The sequence below is a fragment of the Drosophila miranda genome, chromosome 2, assembly GCF_003369915.1.
Source record: "Drosophila miranda strain MSH22 chromosome 2, D.miranda_PacBio2.1, whole genome shotgun sequence".
In the NCBI taxonomy this organism is placed as follows: Eukaryota; Metazoa; Arthropoda; class Insecta; order Diptera; family Drosophilidae; genus Drosophila; species Drosophila miranda.
This window is the reverse complement of record NC_046675.1, coordinates 10,917,667-10,931,862: the sequence shown is the minus strand read 5'-3', so window position 1 is coordinate 10,931,862 and position 14,196 is coordinate 10,917,667. Positions and strand designations below refer to the sequence as shown.

The window sequence follows — 14,196 nt, the reverse complement described above, 5'->3', positions numbered from 1 at the left end:
ACCACCGCAGAGACAGTCAGAAGCCAACCGTGCTCCAAGCCAAGAGAACCTAAGCAGCAGAATCCAAGATGCGTGCCTTTATTGTAAGTTTCCGGCAGGATCAGCGCCAGCGCCAGCTCCAGCTGCAGCTCCAGCGCAAAGGCCTCTACTAATGGATTACTTTCGCCCCCACGTACTCGTACAATAGGTTATGTGCCTGATCGCAGTCGCTTGCGCCGACAAACTGGGCTACAACTACCAGCCCGTCGGACACTCCAACTCCGGACTTTCCTTTGCTCCTGGCAGCGGCAACATTGGTGGTGGTAGCATCGGCGGTGGCAGCATCGGCGGTGGCAGCATCGGCGGTGGCAGCATCGGCGGTGGCAGCATCGGAGGTGGACTCCAAGGACTCGGAGGTGGTCTAGGAGGTGGCAGCATCGGAGGTGGACTTGGAGGACTTGGAGGAGGATCCCTGGGAGGAGGATCTCTCGGAGGAGGATCTCTCGGTGGTGGCCTCATTGGCGACTCTGGTCTGGGCAGCCTCGGTGGTCTGTCTGGCGATTCTCTGAACGCTCCCGTCTCCTACAACGCCCCTGCCCCTACTGCCGAGCTCGAGAAGGAGTTCTTCACTTTCAGCGCCAACGAACAGGACTTCGATGAGCCCCAGGCTTTGGAGCGCGTTGCCGGTTCAGTCAACAAGGGACTGCGCGTCGTCTTCATCAAGGGACCCGAGAACCGTGGTCTGGAGAACGCTGCCCTGGCCCTGGCCAAGCAGGCTGCCCAGCAGGAGACCGCCATCTATGTCCTGAACAAGCAGGCTGATATCGGAGATCTGGCCAGCAAGCTGAATGCCATCCGCAGCAACAACAACAACAAGCCCGAGGTGCACTTCGTCAAGTACCGCACTCCCGAGGACGCTGCCAACGCCCAGCGCGCCATTCAGTCGCAGTACGATCAGCTCGGTGGCACCTCCTCGGCCACCGATGGTGGTGTTGCCCCAGCCCTGAACTTCGCCTCCGCTGGTCCAGTGCGTCAGGCTACTGCCCAGAGCCCTGACAACTCCTACCTGCCAACTTCGGTCTTCCGTCGCCTGCGCTTCTAAAAAGCGCATTCCTGAATGGTTTCGAGCAATCGAAACTATTTCTGGTCTTTGTTAAAGAATTATTGTTGAAGCTTATTGATAAATATAAAATAAAATAAAATAAAACCGAAATCAAAATATACACAATCTTTATTAATTAACATAAACTATAGTACAATTTAAAAGAATCTTGAAGTTGGTATTGACAGATGCATTTTTGAAGAAATGGCAGGAGTGGCTCTGTTTCAGATAGTGTCAACCATACTGAACCATTTCTTGACTGTTTCTGATATCTCAAAAGAATCATATTTCCAGCCTCCAAACCAATCTAGGAAAAAATAACCGACAGTTATCTTAAAAAATAATCAATAAAAAATTAGTCTTGATGGGATTTCAACAAAGCAAAAATATATATTTCTAGGGATTTAATTACACTTAAAACTGTGTTCTGTTGCTTTCTATGAGAAGCTAAATCTATTAAAAAATGAGATCGTGTTTCATGTCCATAGACTATGTTCTATATAAATTCCTCTTCATGGCTTTTGAGTATAATAATAATCAGGAAAAGAGTGTATTTGTGTTCTTCCGTTTTGCAATATTTTAGATTCGATTGTCCTTGGAGGTCGATGATCCAAAAAAATCACATAATATTCAAAAGCATTATCGTTCAAAGTTCAAACAAATCTCGTACTAAAAATAGCTGGATGATTCAATAAATAAATCAGAGAGGCGGCGTCTGAAACACCTCATTAGATGCACCTTCTAATTATGGAGCTTGTGTCATGCCCATAAATCAAAACCATAAAGATGTGTCGACATCGATTATGATAACTAAACGATTGTCGGTTGTCGGGTGTCGGTCTATCGGAAAAACCAAGTGCAGATGTCCTACATAGCACGACTCGATAGCCTTGCCAAAGAATTTGAGGGAGATATTTATTTTATATAATACATAATTATGACCCATCTGCATGATAAACTCATTCCGATGTGCTCGCGACATATTAATTTTATAATTTAATATTAATTCTTGTAAAATTATTGAATAAAAACTCGAATATTTGAATAACCCAAAGCCACCAGCTGCCGCAGCCCGATCGCAGCGCCATTCCAGCGCCGCTGCCCATCCGAACGCAACAAAAATTCCATTGCGACCATAAAACCAAAGAGGCAAAAACCTTTGTAGGCGGCAAAACACAGTGGCATCAAAGCGATCTCCGTGCAGCGACGACGCCGCGGCGGCGGTATCTTTGTCTTTATCAGCCTCGAAGATGGATTTGTATAAATAATAAAGATCGCTCCCATCCAAAGACAGAAGCAGTTCATATCTCGAATTGAAAGAACCAAAAACGAAGCAGAAAGATGCGCGCATTCATCGTAAGTCCCAAAATCGCCAAATCTCCAGGATAACCCCCACTCCCGACCATGGATAACCCTTCTCTTATTCTCTGTGCAACAGGTCTTGTGTTTGGTGGCAGTCGCCTGCGCCGATAAGCTCGGCTACAACTACCAGCCCGTGGGGCACTCCAACTCCGGCCTGTCTTTCGCTCCTGGCAGCGGCAGCATCGGCGGTGGTAGCATCGGCGGCGGCAGCATTGGAGGTGGCAGCATCGGCGGTGGCAGCATCGGCGGTGGCAGCATTGGAGCTGGCAGCATTGGAGGTGGCAGCCTCGGCGGTGGAAACCTCGGTGGTGGCCTCATTGGTGGCGACTCCGGTCTGGGCGGCCTCGGTGGTCTGTCTGGCGATTCTCTGAACGCTCCCGTCTCCTACAACGCCCCTGCCCCTACTGCCGAGCTCGAGAAGGAGTTCTTCACTTTCAGCGCCAACGAACAGGACTTCGATGAGCCCCAGGCTTTGGAGCGCGTTTCCGGTTCAGTCAACAAGGGACTGCGCGTCGTCTTCATCAAGGGACCCGAGAACCGTGGTCTGGAGAACGCCGCCCTGGCCCTGGCCAAGCAGGCTGCCCAGCAGGAGACCGCCATCTATGTCCTGAACAAGCAGGCCGATATCGGAGATCTGGCCAACAAGCTGAATGCCATCCGCAGCAACAACAACAACAAGCCCGAGGTGCACTTCGTCAAGTACCGCACTCCCGAGGACGCTGCCAACGCCCAGCGCGCCATTCAGTCGCAGTACGATCAGCTCGGTGGCACCTCCTCGGCCACCGATGGTGGTGTTGCCCCAGCCCTGAACTTCGCCTCCGCTGGTCCAGTGCGTCAGGCTACTGCCCAGAGCCCTGACAACTCCTACCTGCCAACTTCGGTCTTCCGTCGCCTGCGTTTCTAAATGGATTCCTGGACTTAGCTTAAGTGTGAACCGACTGAAGAAACTTCACTACCGACTCTTCTTGTTACAAATTGTTGACTAATGCATAATTACCCGAATAAATTTGAGATTTATATTTGACCCCGAAAATTCAGACAAAGGTGTTCTTTTAATGTTTGGCTAAGTGCCGTTTTATGGCGGATGTCTGCTCAGAATTTTATGAGCTTCGTGATCTTGTTTGCTAACGGATGCGGCAAATATAGACAATGCCATTCAAACTATAAATAGATTGAGTTAGTTTGAACTAGAATATACTCACTCGTTCATATATAGACAGGTTTCCTGTTAGAAGTATACGATTCACTTTCCGCTAAACGCTTTTGACAAATTCCTTTCCTGTCGATCCGAACAAATTAGCTACAAGATTACTCACGGATCTTCGCCCACCTAGGCGCCGGGGAAACACTAATTTCGTTCTCCCAGTTAGTGGCTTGACTAATTCCCCGCTGGTGACAGCTCAAGGTCTCCGAGCTGCCAACAACAGTTAGGTGACCTGGTTTTTGAGTGTGGCCCCGCCGTGTGTCAGGTACAATTAGAAAGGAATCTCAAGTGCAACCCACATACGAAGACAAAGAAGATTTATGCTCGATCGAAACCTGATTAGCCATAAAAACAAAAATCTAATCATTAATTTTATTAAGCTGACGATCACTTTTTTGTTGAAATCATTAACAAATAAGCGGTTCTGTATACATATTCAAACATATTGCGTGAGCGCCGATCTCTGTCTTATGCATAAATTATAAGCCAATTATGGGTGAATCACGGCTATCCAATCACCGCTCGGAAAACGATCGTCGATCGCCCCAGCTCGGGAACTGGACTCGTGCACGGACTCGGAATCGGAATTGGACCTGCACTCGGAACCGCATTCGGGCAAAAGGCGGCGCGATTGAAGCTGGCCCTCTGCTCAAAACAATGTGTTAAATGTGTTAAGAGCGAAATTATGTTAGCAGATTAACAGCATTCCGAAAACCCGATGGCCATTGGCCATTCACGAGTCGAGCTCGGAGATCGATGATCGTCAGCGGTCCAGCGGGCCAGAAGCGACGGGAACGCTGCTCAGCTCCGACGCGACGCTATGCGACGGCTCCATTCGACCAGATTTTCTGGTCTAATTTGAACCGTCTTCGCGTTGGCGGTATAAAAGCTAGTTAATAAAGATACATCCCGCATTCTATTAGAACAGTTCGGCAGCGATAGGACAACATCAGAATGCGTGCATTTATCTTCTTATGCTTTGTGGCGGTCGCCAGCGCCGGCCGCTTGTCCGGCTACAACTACGGACAGGGAACTAGCGGTGGAGCTATCGGTGGCGGCATTGGCAGTGGCATTGTCGGAGTCAGCAAGGGACTAGGAGGCCCAGTCAGCTATAATGCCGCTCCCCAGGCCGGAGTGACCAAGGAGTTCTACAGCTTCTACGCCAACGAGGCTGACTTTGAGGATCCCGATGCCCAGAGGAAGATCGCCGCCTCTCTGAAGAAGAGCGTGCGCGTCATCTTTATCAAGGGACCTGAGAACCGCGGCTACGAGAACGCTGTCCTCGCCTTGGCTAAGCAGGCCGCCGAGCAGCAGACCGCCATCTACGTCCTGCACAAGCAAACGGACATCAACGAGCTGGCCAACAAGTTCAATGCCGTTCGCCAGAACGCCAACCAGAAGCCCGAGGTGCACTTCGTCAAGTACCGCACGCCCGAGGACGCTGCCAACGCCCAGCGAGCTATCCAGTCGCAGTACGACAACCTGGGTGGATCCTCGCAGTCCATCAACGGAGGAGTCGCCAAAGCCCTGAACTTTGCCTCCCGTGCTCCTGCTCCAGTCCGTGCTGGACAGGTTCAAGCGCCCAACAGCGACTACCTTCCCGCCTCGATCATCAATCGCCTGCGCCACTGAAAAGCTTTCTAGTCGATCCATTTGTTATAGGTTACTTTCGAATAAAAAATCATAGAGTTTTGTTTTTAATTTTAAACTATATTGAGTTGTATCTATTTTTGACTAAAGTCAATATTTTAAAGGCTTTCAAAGGAGAGGCTGCAAGGTCCCGACCAGTGAAAGGACTGGAACCTAAAAAAGACTTCACATATTCGTCATATCTTCACTCAGAAAAAAATGGCATAGAAAAAAAAACCAAACAATATTTAAATATATATTTTTTAATTAAAAAAAAGTGAAATTAAATAGAATTCACATTGATTTAAGCATAGTTGTATTAAAAAGTGTTTTTATTACTACCCATATTTAATCGAAATATAAAACATTTTCAAATAATATAACATATTCAATTTGTAGGAAATTTATTTAATTTAAATATTTTATATTTTAGTTCTCGTTCTTTTGCTCATAGCCTATGCCTATTAGGCATACTATTTAAAACAAAAGGTTTATATTATTTTTCGATAATTTAGTTTGAATGTATGCTCTAAAGCTCTTACGGATAGCATTTGATTCCTTACAATTGGAATCTTTTGGCAATAATGCAATGCTGCTAATGATCCACCAGAATCGGAGAACCACCAAACAGGATTTAAAAAACATTATTTTTAAATGTAAAAATTGGAATTTATTTATTCATTAGTCAACAATAACTAGGATTTAAAATCAGTCAAAGATCGCTGGCGTTTTCGATTCAGAATTTCAGAATCAAACGAGCAACTTAGACGCGACGGAAGACGGAGCTGGGCAGGTAGGAGTTGTCGGGGTTCTGGGCGGTAGCCTGACGCACTGGTCCCGCCGAGGCGAAGTTCAGGACGGGAGCAACACCACCGTTGTGAGCCTGGGAAGATCCACCGAGCTGATCGTACTGACCCTGGATGGCGCGCTGGGCGTTGGCAGCGTCCTCGGGAGTGCGGTACTTGACGAAGTGCACCTCGGGCTTGTTGTTGTTGTTGCTGCGGATGGCATTCAGCTTGCTGGCCAGATCTCCGATATCAGCCTGCTTGTTCAGGACATAGATGGCGGTCTCCTGCTGGGCAGCCTGCTTGGCCAGGGCCAGGGCAGCGTTCTCCAGACCACGGTTCTCGGGTCCCTTGATGAAGACGACGCGCAGAGCCTTGTTCAGAGAGCTAGAGACGCGTTCCAAAGCTTGGGGCTCATCGAAGTCCTGTTCGTTGGCGGTGAAGGTGAAGAACTCCTTCTCGAGCTCGGCAGCTGGGGCAGGGGCGTTGTAGGAGACGGGAGCGCTGAGAGAATCGCCGGACTGGCCACCAAGGCCGCCCAGACCACCGAGGCTGCCACCACCGATGCTGCCACCGCCAATGCTGCCACCGCCTAGGGATCCGCCACCAATGCTGCCACCTCCGAGACTACCTCCAATTCCTCCAAGTCCTCCGAGTCCACCTCCAATACTGCCGCCGCCAATGCTGCTGCCGCCGATGCTGCCACCGCCGATGCTGCCACCGCCGATGCTGCCACCGCCGATGCTGCCACCGCCAATGCTGCCGCTACCAGGAGCGAAGGACAGGCCGGAGTTGGAGTGTCCCACGGGCTGGTAGTTGTAGCCGAGCTTATCGGCGCAGGCGACTGCCACCAAGCACATAACCTAGGGAGAGAAGAGTGTTAGTGTAATCCTTGGATATCCTTTGGGGGCTGCCCTGGATACTTACAATGAATGCACGCATTTTGAATTTAGTTCTTTGACTTCGACCACTGAGTTGTGTCTGACGTTTGCATCACCGAAAGGTCCAGTATTTATACGAAAACCACCGATCGGTGTCACTAGACTGCGCTCAAGTTCATGCAGACTTTTGCCGTGGCCACGGAGGCTGCTCTGGGCTCTGGCCATGTGGTTGTTGCTGTTGCTGCTGTTTCCTCAGCCGCTGCCGATCGGCAGTAGCTTCTTCTGCCGCTGCCTTTGTCTCTCGAATGGCTGTCCACCTTCGACAGAGACGCCAAAGCGATAAAACAATGGCGCCATCGCTGCGGACAAAGCGCAGTGCTATCTTGTCGCCCTATTCTTGCAAATGTTGCTGCCGTCATTATGATAATTTTCCAGTGTCAGAGCCAACTACAAGCAGCACTAGCCCTAACCATAGCCCAAGAGTGAGTCGCATTAATACGACAACCTTTGGCGGTCGCTCAGATTGTAAATCGATAGACCAGCACCGCATCGCATCGCATCAGGGCAGGCAGGCTCGGGTCATCAGCAGAGGAGAGCAGAGCAGAGCCGAGCGGAGCATCAAACTTGTTTAGCAAAAGCCACTATAAATGGTCATGCTTTCAATAAAAGAAATGTTTTTCTTCATATTTTATATGCTAAAACATTTGGCGGAGCATCAAAAAACGAGTTGTACGAGACGAAAACTAGACGAGACCGGCTCGGTTTTTCTACACTTTTTAGTTTGTTCAACCACATATTTCTAGCTGGGAATTCCCAAACGATTATTGCGTCCGTCCACGGTTTGGTATTCGGCGTTTGGTATTTGATATTTGATATTCGGTATTCAGTATTTGGAACTGGCTCTTCTTTCGCTGTATGGTCTTTCCGATAGCCAAACAAAGCTTATCAAGTTACATTGGTTGGAATGCAGGCTGCTGGTGGGGGGAGGGGAAACAATGGATGAAATCAATTTTCGCCAGCCTTTTTTGCCCATCCATTCAATCCATTCATCCATCAATCCATCGATCTGTCCATCCGTCCGTGCCGTCATCTCATCCATTTAACCTGTAGCAAAAACACGGTGCTCTGTTCGGCCAAATAGAAGCCATAAAGTTAACAACCGTTGCGACCTTGAGGTTTTTTACTGTTGACCAGCATCGCCTAGAGCCATCCATAGCCATCCGGCGGTAATCAGCTGGCGCCAGGCGACCATTTAATCTGATCAGCGATTATCACGTTTTTCATCATGGTTTATTGATATCATAAAAATTATTGCTTTTGCGTATTGATACACAAAAATTTCGGGTGTAGAAGGAGCGAAATAGCAACAACATTGTGCTGAAAACTGATTCGATTTGCATAATTAAAGAGTTTCAGCAGAGAAATACCCAAGATCCATATTTAAGATAGACGTATAGATTTGCAAATCAATAGCGAAATCTGTGACTGCCAGCCGGGCTTATGACTAAGATCAAATGATTGATATCATGGATAACTATAGCTATGAGTAACCCGAAGATGGGGGTCATGGAGCAGGCCTATGGTCTATGCCGTGTCATCCATGAGGTCACAGCGCATCTTTCGTTCTATATCTTTCTAGGTCTCCCATCGCAGCGGAGTTGGAGCGTGCTCATCGGAATCTAATCAAGATTCACAGTCGTAGTCACAAACAATTTGTCTTGTCTTTGTCTGTGCGCCCCACCGAAACCCAACCCAACCCGGTCCAATCGACTTGAGTCGGACCCAACTGTTGCTGATCGACCAATGGCCGGCCTCTCTGCTGCTCTGTGGCTGCTCTGCCACTCTCCATGTCGCTGGTGGCAATGTCATATGCAAACTAAACAAATGTAAACCTAATAAAACAAACCAGCCACAATTTCAAGGTCTCGGGCGCCACACGCACATAAAAGATGCACGCAGCGGCGACATAAAAATGGATAAGATTCAAAAAGACAGTGGAGCGCAGAGACCAGACCTCTCCCTCCAGTCCCCCACAAAGTCAGCCGATAATAGCGGTCGGACAACGTTGGCGTATCAATAAATAAATAAAAATCGACCCAGCTCCGGGAGGGAACTCCGGCGTCCGGAGACCGGACAGCGCTTTATGCAAATGCCCTTTGGGGTCAATCGATCTATTTACAAAATCTGTCACAGTTTTTGATGTTTTTTTCCCCCTTTCTTCTGAACAATAAGCCTACCCCCTATATTATTTTATTGCCATTGTAGCGAAAAAACAAACAAAATCAGGTAAAGTCCAAAAGAGCATACCTAAATTATATGGCATAATAGCTGTCAAACCGGGGCGGGGTCTTTCAGGTGCAAAAACCACTAAAACGAAACTGTCATCTCACATCATAAATAGGAGCATTAGTAAGTTCCTTAAATCACAAGGTTTATGTGCAATAATTTGCACTTTTTGATACGCTACTCATACTGGTCTGACTAGTTTGTTTGCTTCTTGCCTTTCTTTTGCAGAAATGTTTGAGCGGCTGCCTTTTAAGAACATTTTACGAGCTGTCCGCCGCTCTTTCGATTCTATTTGAAAAAATATTTCCGCATACCGCACCAAAAAAGGCAACAAAAACTGTTTCGCTAAAGAAAAAAAAAAAAACAGCCAGCTGCCAGTTAGCCATAAAATTGGCCGGTGTCGGTGTCTGCAGAAAAAAATATGCAAATTTATTAAATTTGATATGCAAATATCGGATAGGATAGCAATTATTGCATACGAAAAAAACCAACACTAGCTAAAAAAAAAAACGGAAACTAAAACTAAACTAAACTGAAAGCGGGCGCGAAAAGAGGCACGATTTTAATAACTGGCCGAGAGTGCTGAAAGGAATAAATCAAATCAAATCAAATTTCGCCGATTGGGCCAATTTGTTTAGCAAATTGTGTTAGCGTTCAAAACGTTTTGTATTGACAATCAAACGGCAACGACGACAGTCTTTGATTATTATTTTTCGGTTGTTTTTCAGCCCCAGATTATTTATTAAAAAGATGAGCAGAAAGCAGATTACTGCACTCTGGCAAATTGGCACCCGAATTGATGGGAGTAGGAAATGCCCTGATTCTTGGAAGTGCTCCCAAAATAAACATTTGAGATTGTTCTGCTTCTACCTTCAGAAGTAGCGGGTACGAACAAGAAACAAAAGAATAAATTCCAGGATTATTGTGGCCGCCCACAGGGAGGCAATGAATTATTTTCGAGTCCTCCTAAGTACGCGTCTTAAGCCCAGATGTAGCTCAAGACACATTGCTCGTATACGTGTATGTAGTGCATATTGTCGACGACACTTGAGCTTTGCTTTTTATTTTAATTGCAAGCATGCCTCTTGTTAATGCTGGCATTATGTCCCGGTTGCCGGCTTTTCAAAACGTTTTTCACGTAAGGACGGACGCTTAACGAGACAGTGGATTTTCCAAGTGCGAATTGTCGTTTAATTTATTAAGCAGCGAGTGGCAACGGCAACTGCTTTTAATATGAATAATAAACGTACAATACAAAACACTAATTACAAATACACAAGCATCCATCCAAACAAGCACACACCCACACTTAGAGAGTTATTAGAAAATAAAACACACAGATACACATAGTGTGCGCCCATTCGCGTCTCGCTGGTTGACATAAATTTGGCGCAACACTGCGTATACGTAATGAAAGCCATAAAGAGAGCACTAACAATTAAGCAGGGAGGGCGGCGGCGACTGGCTCTGGATCTGCAGAACGTCGGACGCACCATTGGGCTATATAAGCCAGACCGAACGAACGCGCAGACGGTTGGCCCCGGGCCAGAAACGGGTTGCCCGTATAGACACTGGAAACTGGTTGGCACCACTGTCACCTGGTTTGCCTGGCCTTTCCCCCAGAGCTCGCGCACGCACACCCGCAACGCACCACGAAATTTATTGCCAACTTGAACTTGAAGATGTCGCCAGGCTGATTTGCATTTATAATGAATACTCGCCGCACAGCACAGCAGAAGAACTCGGCCGCGTCTGCAGTGGTCAAGCGGAGAGCTTTGTCATCAAACCATTATGGAATTAACATGCTTCATGGCTGGCTCCAGCAGAGGGATGCACCCCGTAGAGTTAGTCGTAAGGCTGTGGGAAATATGTCAACATAAATTCCCAAATATTTGCCTAGCTCTGCCTTCTTTTAAACACTGGCAATTGCGTTAAATATATTTTCACAATTAAGCCATGGGGTGTTGTGGGTGGATTGTATTCTTGTTACGTTTTTAAGGACTACCAGGAAGAGGATGAAGCATCTAATGTTTCCACAATGTCCTCGAGTGTTTGCCTGTTGACAACAATCTGGATTTTTAGCATGCTCGCACTTGAGTTGTTAAATATTTCTGCAAGTAATTTCGTCAGCCCGTTTGGTATTTGATTTTATGGTATGGCATGCTTATGCTCGACTTTAAGTACTAAAATGAGAGTGAGAGTGATAACGAGAGTACACAGTGCGTATACTTGATGCCCATGCGCTTTAATCAGCGACCTTGCCCGAGGCTGTCATATTGGTTATTCCTGGCTGCCACTCATCACTAGCCCCGCCCAGCGCCCCCTTTACGCGTTACACATGACAATGAGACGCAGTCCCTTCTCAGGGTATCTGGCTCAGGATATCGCCCATTGCCCGCACTTGTCACGTCTGAGTCAATGAACATGGGGTTACGCTCTGGGCTGGATGGAACTCCCGTCTGGAGCTGGGACCGTGTTAAGTGGTGCCGAGTTTTTCCGTTAAAAGTGACTTTAGCACGTGTGCCGTCCACGTCAGATCAGCATCCCCATCAGCTTCTGCTTCAGCCCCGAAATCAACATCCACATCAGCACCAGCTCCAGTACCAGGACAACCGTTCCGAAGTGTATAGGAATGGGCAAAACTAGCAAACGATCTAATAACAATTCCTGGAACGTTCCCTTGCTTGTAGTTGATGCCGTTTCAAGTTGCTGGTGGGATGCTTGCGTGGTTTAATCAATCAGCAAACTAGTTGCACGTGCCAGCCACAGTCCATGCCACACAGACCCACATTAGGCAGAGCCCTGGCCTAAGACTTTGGTAATTTATGAACTTGGTCAATGCCAGCGGAAATGGAAACCCTGGCTTAGCCCCATAGGCTTATTATTGGAAATTTCATAAATTATTAGCTGAGGTTATCATGTTTTTCTCAAACGTCAAAAAGGTCTCTTTTTGTGCCGGCCCCGCCCCATCGGTGGCTTATGTTTCCCGTACGTGAGCAGGTGACAGATCTGTCAGCGGGGGAGGGGGTCTCCTGACATGCGTACTCTCATATCCATATCCAGGAGCTCCACGAGGAGCGACTGTCTGCCTTGTTTGTTCCTTTGGCTACACTTTGCCCTATCAATAAGCCTCGGAACAGGTAGCAGTTGTTGTTGTTTTTGTATGTTACCGCGTGTCACGTATCAAATTTATTACACACAAAAATTCTTCAATTTAGCAAAGGACCTCGCACCAATTTCCGCCGATATAGAGGGATTGGTCTTCCTCAGAATATGCGCTCATATATGTAGGGGGAACGACTGCTCCTGAATATTCGCTGATGTGGAGGTAGGAGGCAGGAGCTCTACAAAGGAGTCGAAATGTTATTCCCAGAACACTGTGGTAAACTATTTAATTAGCTGACAAGACAAAAGCCATTTGACTCGCAGAAAAACATCGATTGAATTAGTGTCCAACTCAGAAAGCAGTAATGGAGGCAAAAATCAACTTTGTGTCTTCGCTTCGATTCGATACAAGCCGCGCCGGATTACTGGTGGATGCGACTCGGTAAGTGCCTGTCCCTAATCTGGCCAGCATTAAGCCCTGGAGAACAAACAGCCGTCGAATGTCACTTGACTGTCTGATTGCGAAACAAATAAAATTGTTGGCCCGAAAAAAAGAATGGGCTACATCGACCGACAGCCGGCCGTGACTGACGCTTATCAATATTTGCACAGTAACGAGGCGAGAATTTTTTCTCTTTTTCTTCGGGCACGGCTTAGTGAAAGGCAAATAAGAAATTTCAAAGTAATCAAAAACTCATTGTGCTTCCATCTCTTTTGCTCAGTGTCTGGCTGTCTCTCTCTTCCATCTCTTTGTTCAGGGTTGAGGAAGAGTGCCTGATGTCGACCGAGGGTTTCCGCCCAGGCAACTATATTTTTATGGCCATGCTTTGGTTATTGCAAATTGCAAAAGCAAAACGCCTTCGCACACATTGCCACTTAGCTCGGCATTCAATTGCCGTTAAGCGGCCCCCCTGTAACAGCAGCAGCAGCAGGACCACCACCGCCAACAAACAGCACCACGAACAACGGACAAGGAACAACAGTAATGCCAACAATAAGTGTGTGTTCTCCTAAAAACGCCTAACGCGTCTGCCACGCCTCGCCAAGTTTTTAAAGAAAGCATTCTCAGCGTGTGTGTGTGTGTGTGTGTGTGTGTGTGTGTGTGGGAAGACATTTTTATGTTTATAGTGTCCGCCCCACCATTGACACTTGTTACAAGAGTGTGGTGGCCTTGGATGGCATTTTGTACTTTGGATTTCGCATTTTGTAAGTATTTCGGTTTTCGTTTTCATTTTCTTCGCATTTTGTATTCGCTTTGTTCGCGTCGCTTTTCGCTCGCTTTTATATTTATTTATATGAAAACTTTGGCTAGCAATTTGTGAGTACATAAAAGAAATTTGTTTTACGCTCAGCTATTTTATAAAATTGCCACTTAAACTTAAAGCTTTAGATCCCTCGTCCTCCGCCTCTGCCTACTCCCAGATACTACGTGACTTCTTCGTCCTTCTTCGTCCTTCCACCGAGTTTAATAAGCAGTTAAAAAAGTGTTGCCCGCTCATAGGCGCGCGGCAGCCAAATGACATTTCCGCATGTCAACCGCGAGATACGAGGCACCAAATTTATTGCCAGATACGAGACGAGACCCTCGAAATTGCAGCTGTGATTAGGCCCCGAATGGATGTCATTTGGGTTTGATGTGTCTGGAGTCTAGAGACAGATATGACAGAGCCTAAGCGAAAGATTGGCACATGGTAATGACTGTATTAATGCGTTGTTAGACTTGATTAATGTCGCCCCACAATTGGGAATAATAATGATAAATTTGTGCCCCAGATTCGACTGCTAGAACTAGAGACTTGGTGTATTGAAACACAAATATCAATTCACTCACGGTACTCGTAGGTTGGTTCTCCAACTGACCAA

The 14,196-nt window shown here is 47.1% G+C and overlaps 4 protein-coding genes across 4 annotated transcripts; 3 read left to right on the top strand and 1 right to left on the bottom strand.

Annotated features, from left to right (window-relative positions):
* The first annotated feature begins 68 nt into the window (after positions 1 to 68).
* On the top strand, positions 69 to 1,081 carry LOC108154540 (uncharacterized PPE family protein PPE54-like). The gene is made up of 2 exons (XM_017284842.2): positions 69 to 83; positions 188 to 1,081. Exons 1-2 carry the CDS (start codon positions 69 to 71, stop codon positions 1,079 to 1,081), a joined length of 909 nt encoding a protein of 302 aa, XP_017140331.1.
* A 1,341-nt stretch (positions 1,082 to 2,422) lies between these two features.
* On the top strand, positions 2,423 to 3,425 carry LOC108154512 (uncharacterized PPE family protein PPE10-like). Its single transcript, XM_017284812.2, has 2 exons — positions 2,423 to 2,437; positions 2,520 to 3,425. Exons 1-2 carry the CDS (start codon positions 2,423 to 2,425, stop codon positions 3,345 to 3,347), a joined length of 843 nt encoding a protein of 280 aa, XP_017140301.2. The 3' UTR covers positions 3,348 to 3,425.
* Positions 3,426 to 4,555: 1,130 nt separating this feature from the next.
* LOC108154503 lies at positions 4,556 to 5,355 on the top strand. Its single transcript, XM_017284802.2, has one exon. The coding sequence runs from the start codon at positions 4,602 to 4,604 to the stop codon at positions 5,277 to 5,279; it is 678 nt and encodes a 225-aa protein (XP_017140291.1). The 5' UTR covers positions 4,556 to 4,601; the 3' UTR covers positions 5,280 to 5,355.
* A 613-nt stretch (positions 5,356 to 5,968) lies between these two features.
* On the bottom strand, positions 5,969 to 8,387 carry LOC108154412 (putative mediator of RNA polymerase II transcription subunit 17). The gene is made up of 2 exons (XM_017284684.2): positions 6,989 to 8,387; positions 5,969 to 6,924 (listed from the first exon to the last, which is right to left on the bottom strand). Exons 1-2 carry the CDS (start codon positions 7,001 to 7,003, stop codon positions 6,040 to 6,042), a joined length of 900 nt encoding a protein of 299 aa, XP_017140173.2. The 5' UTR covers positions 7,004 to 8,387; the 3' UTR covers positions 5,969 to 6,039.
* Between the last annotated feature and the right edge of the window lie 5,809 nt (positions 8,388 to 14,196).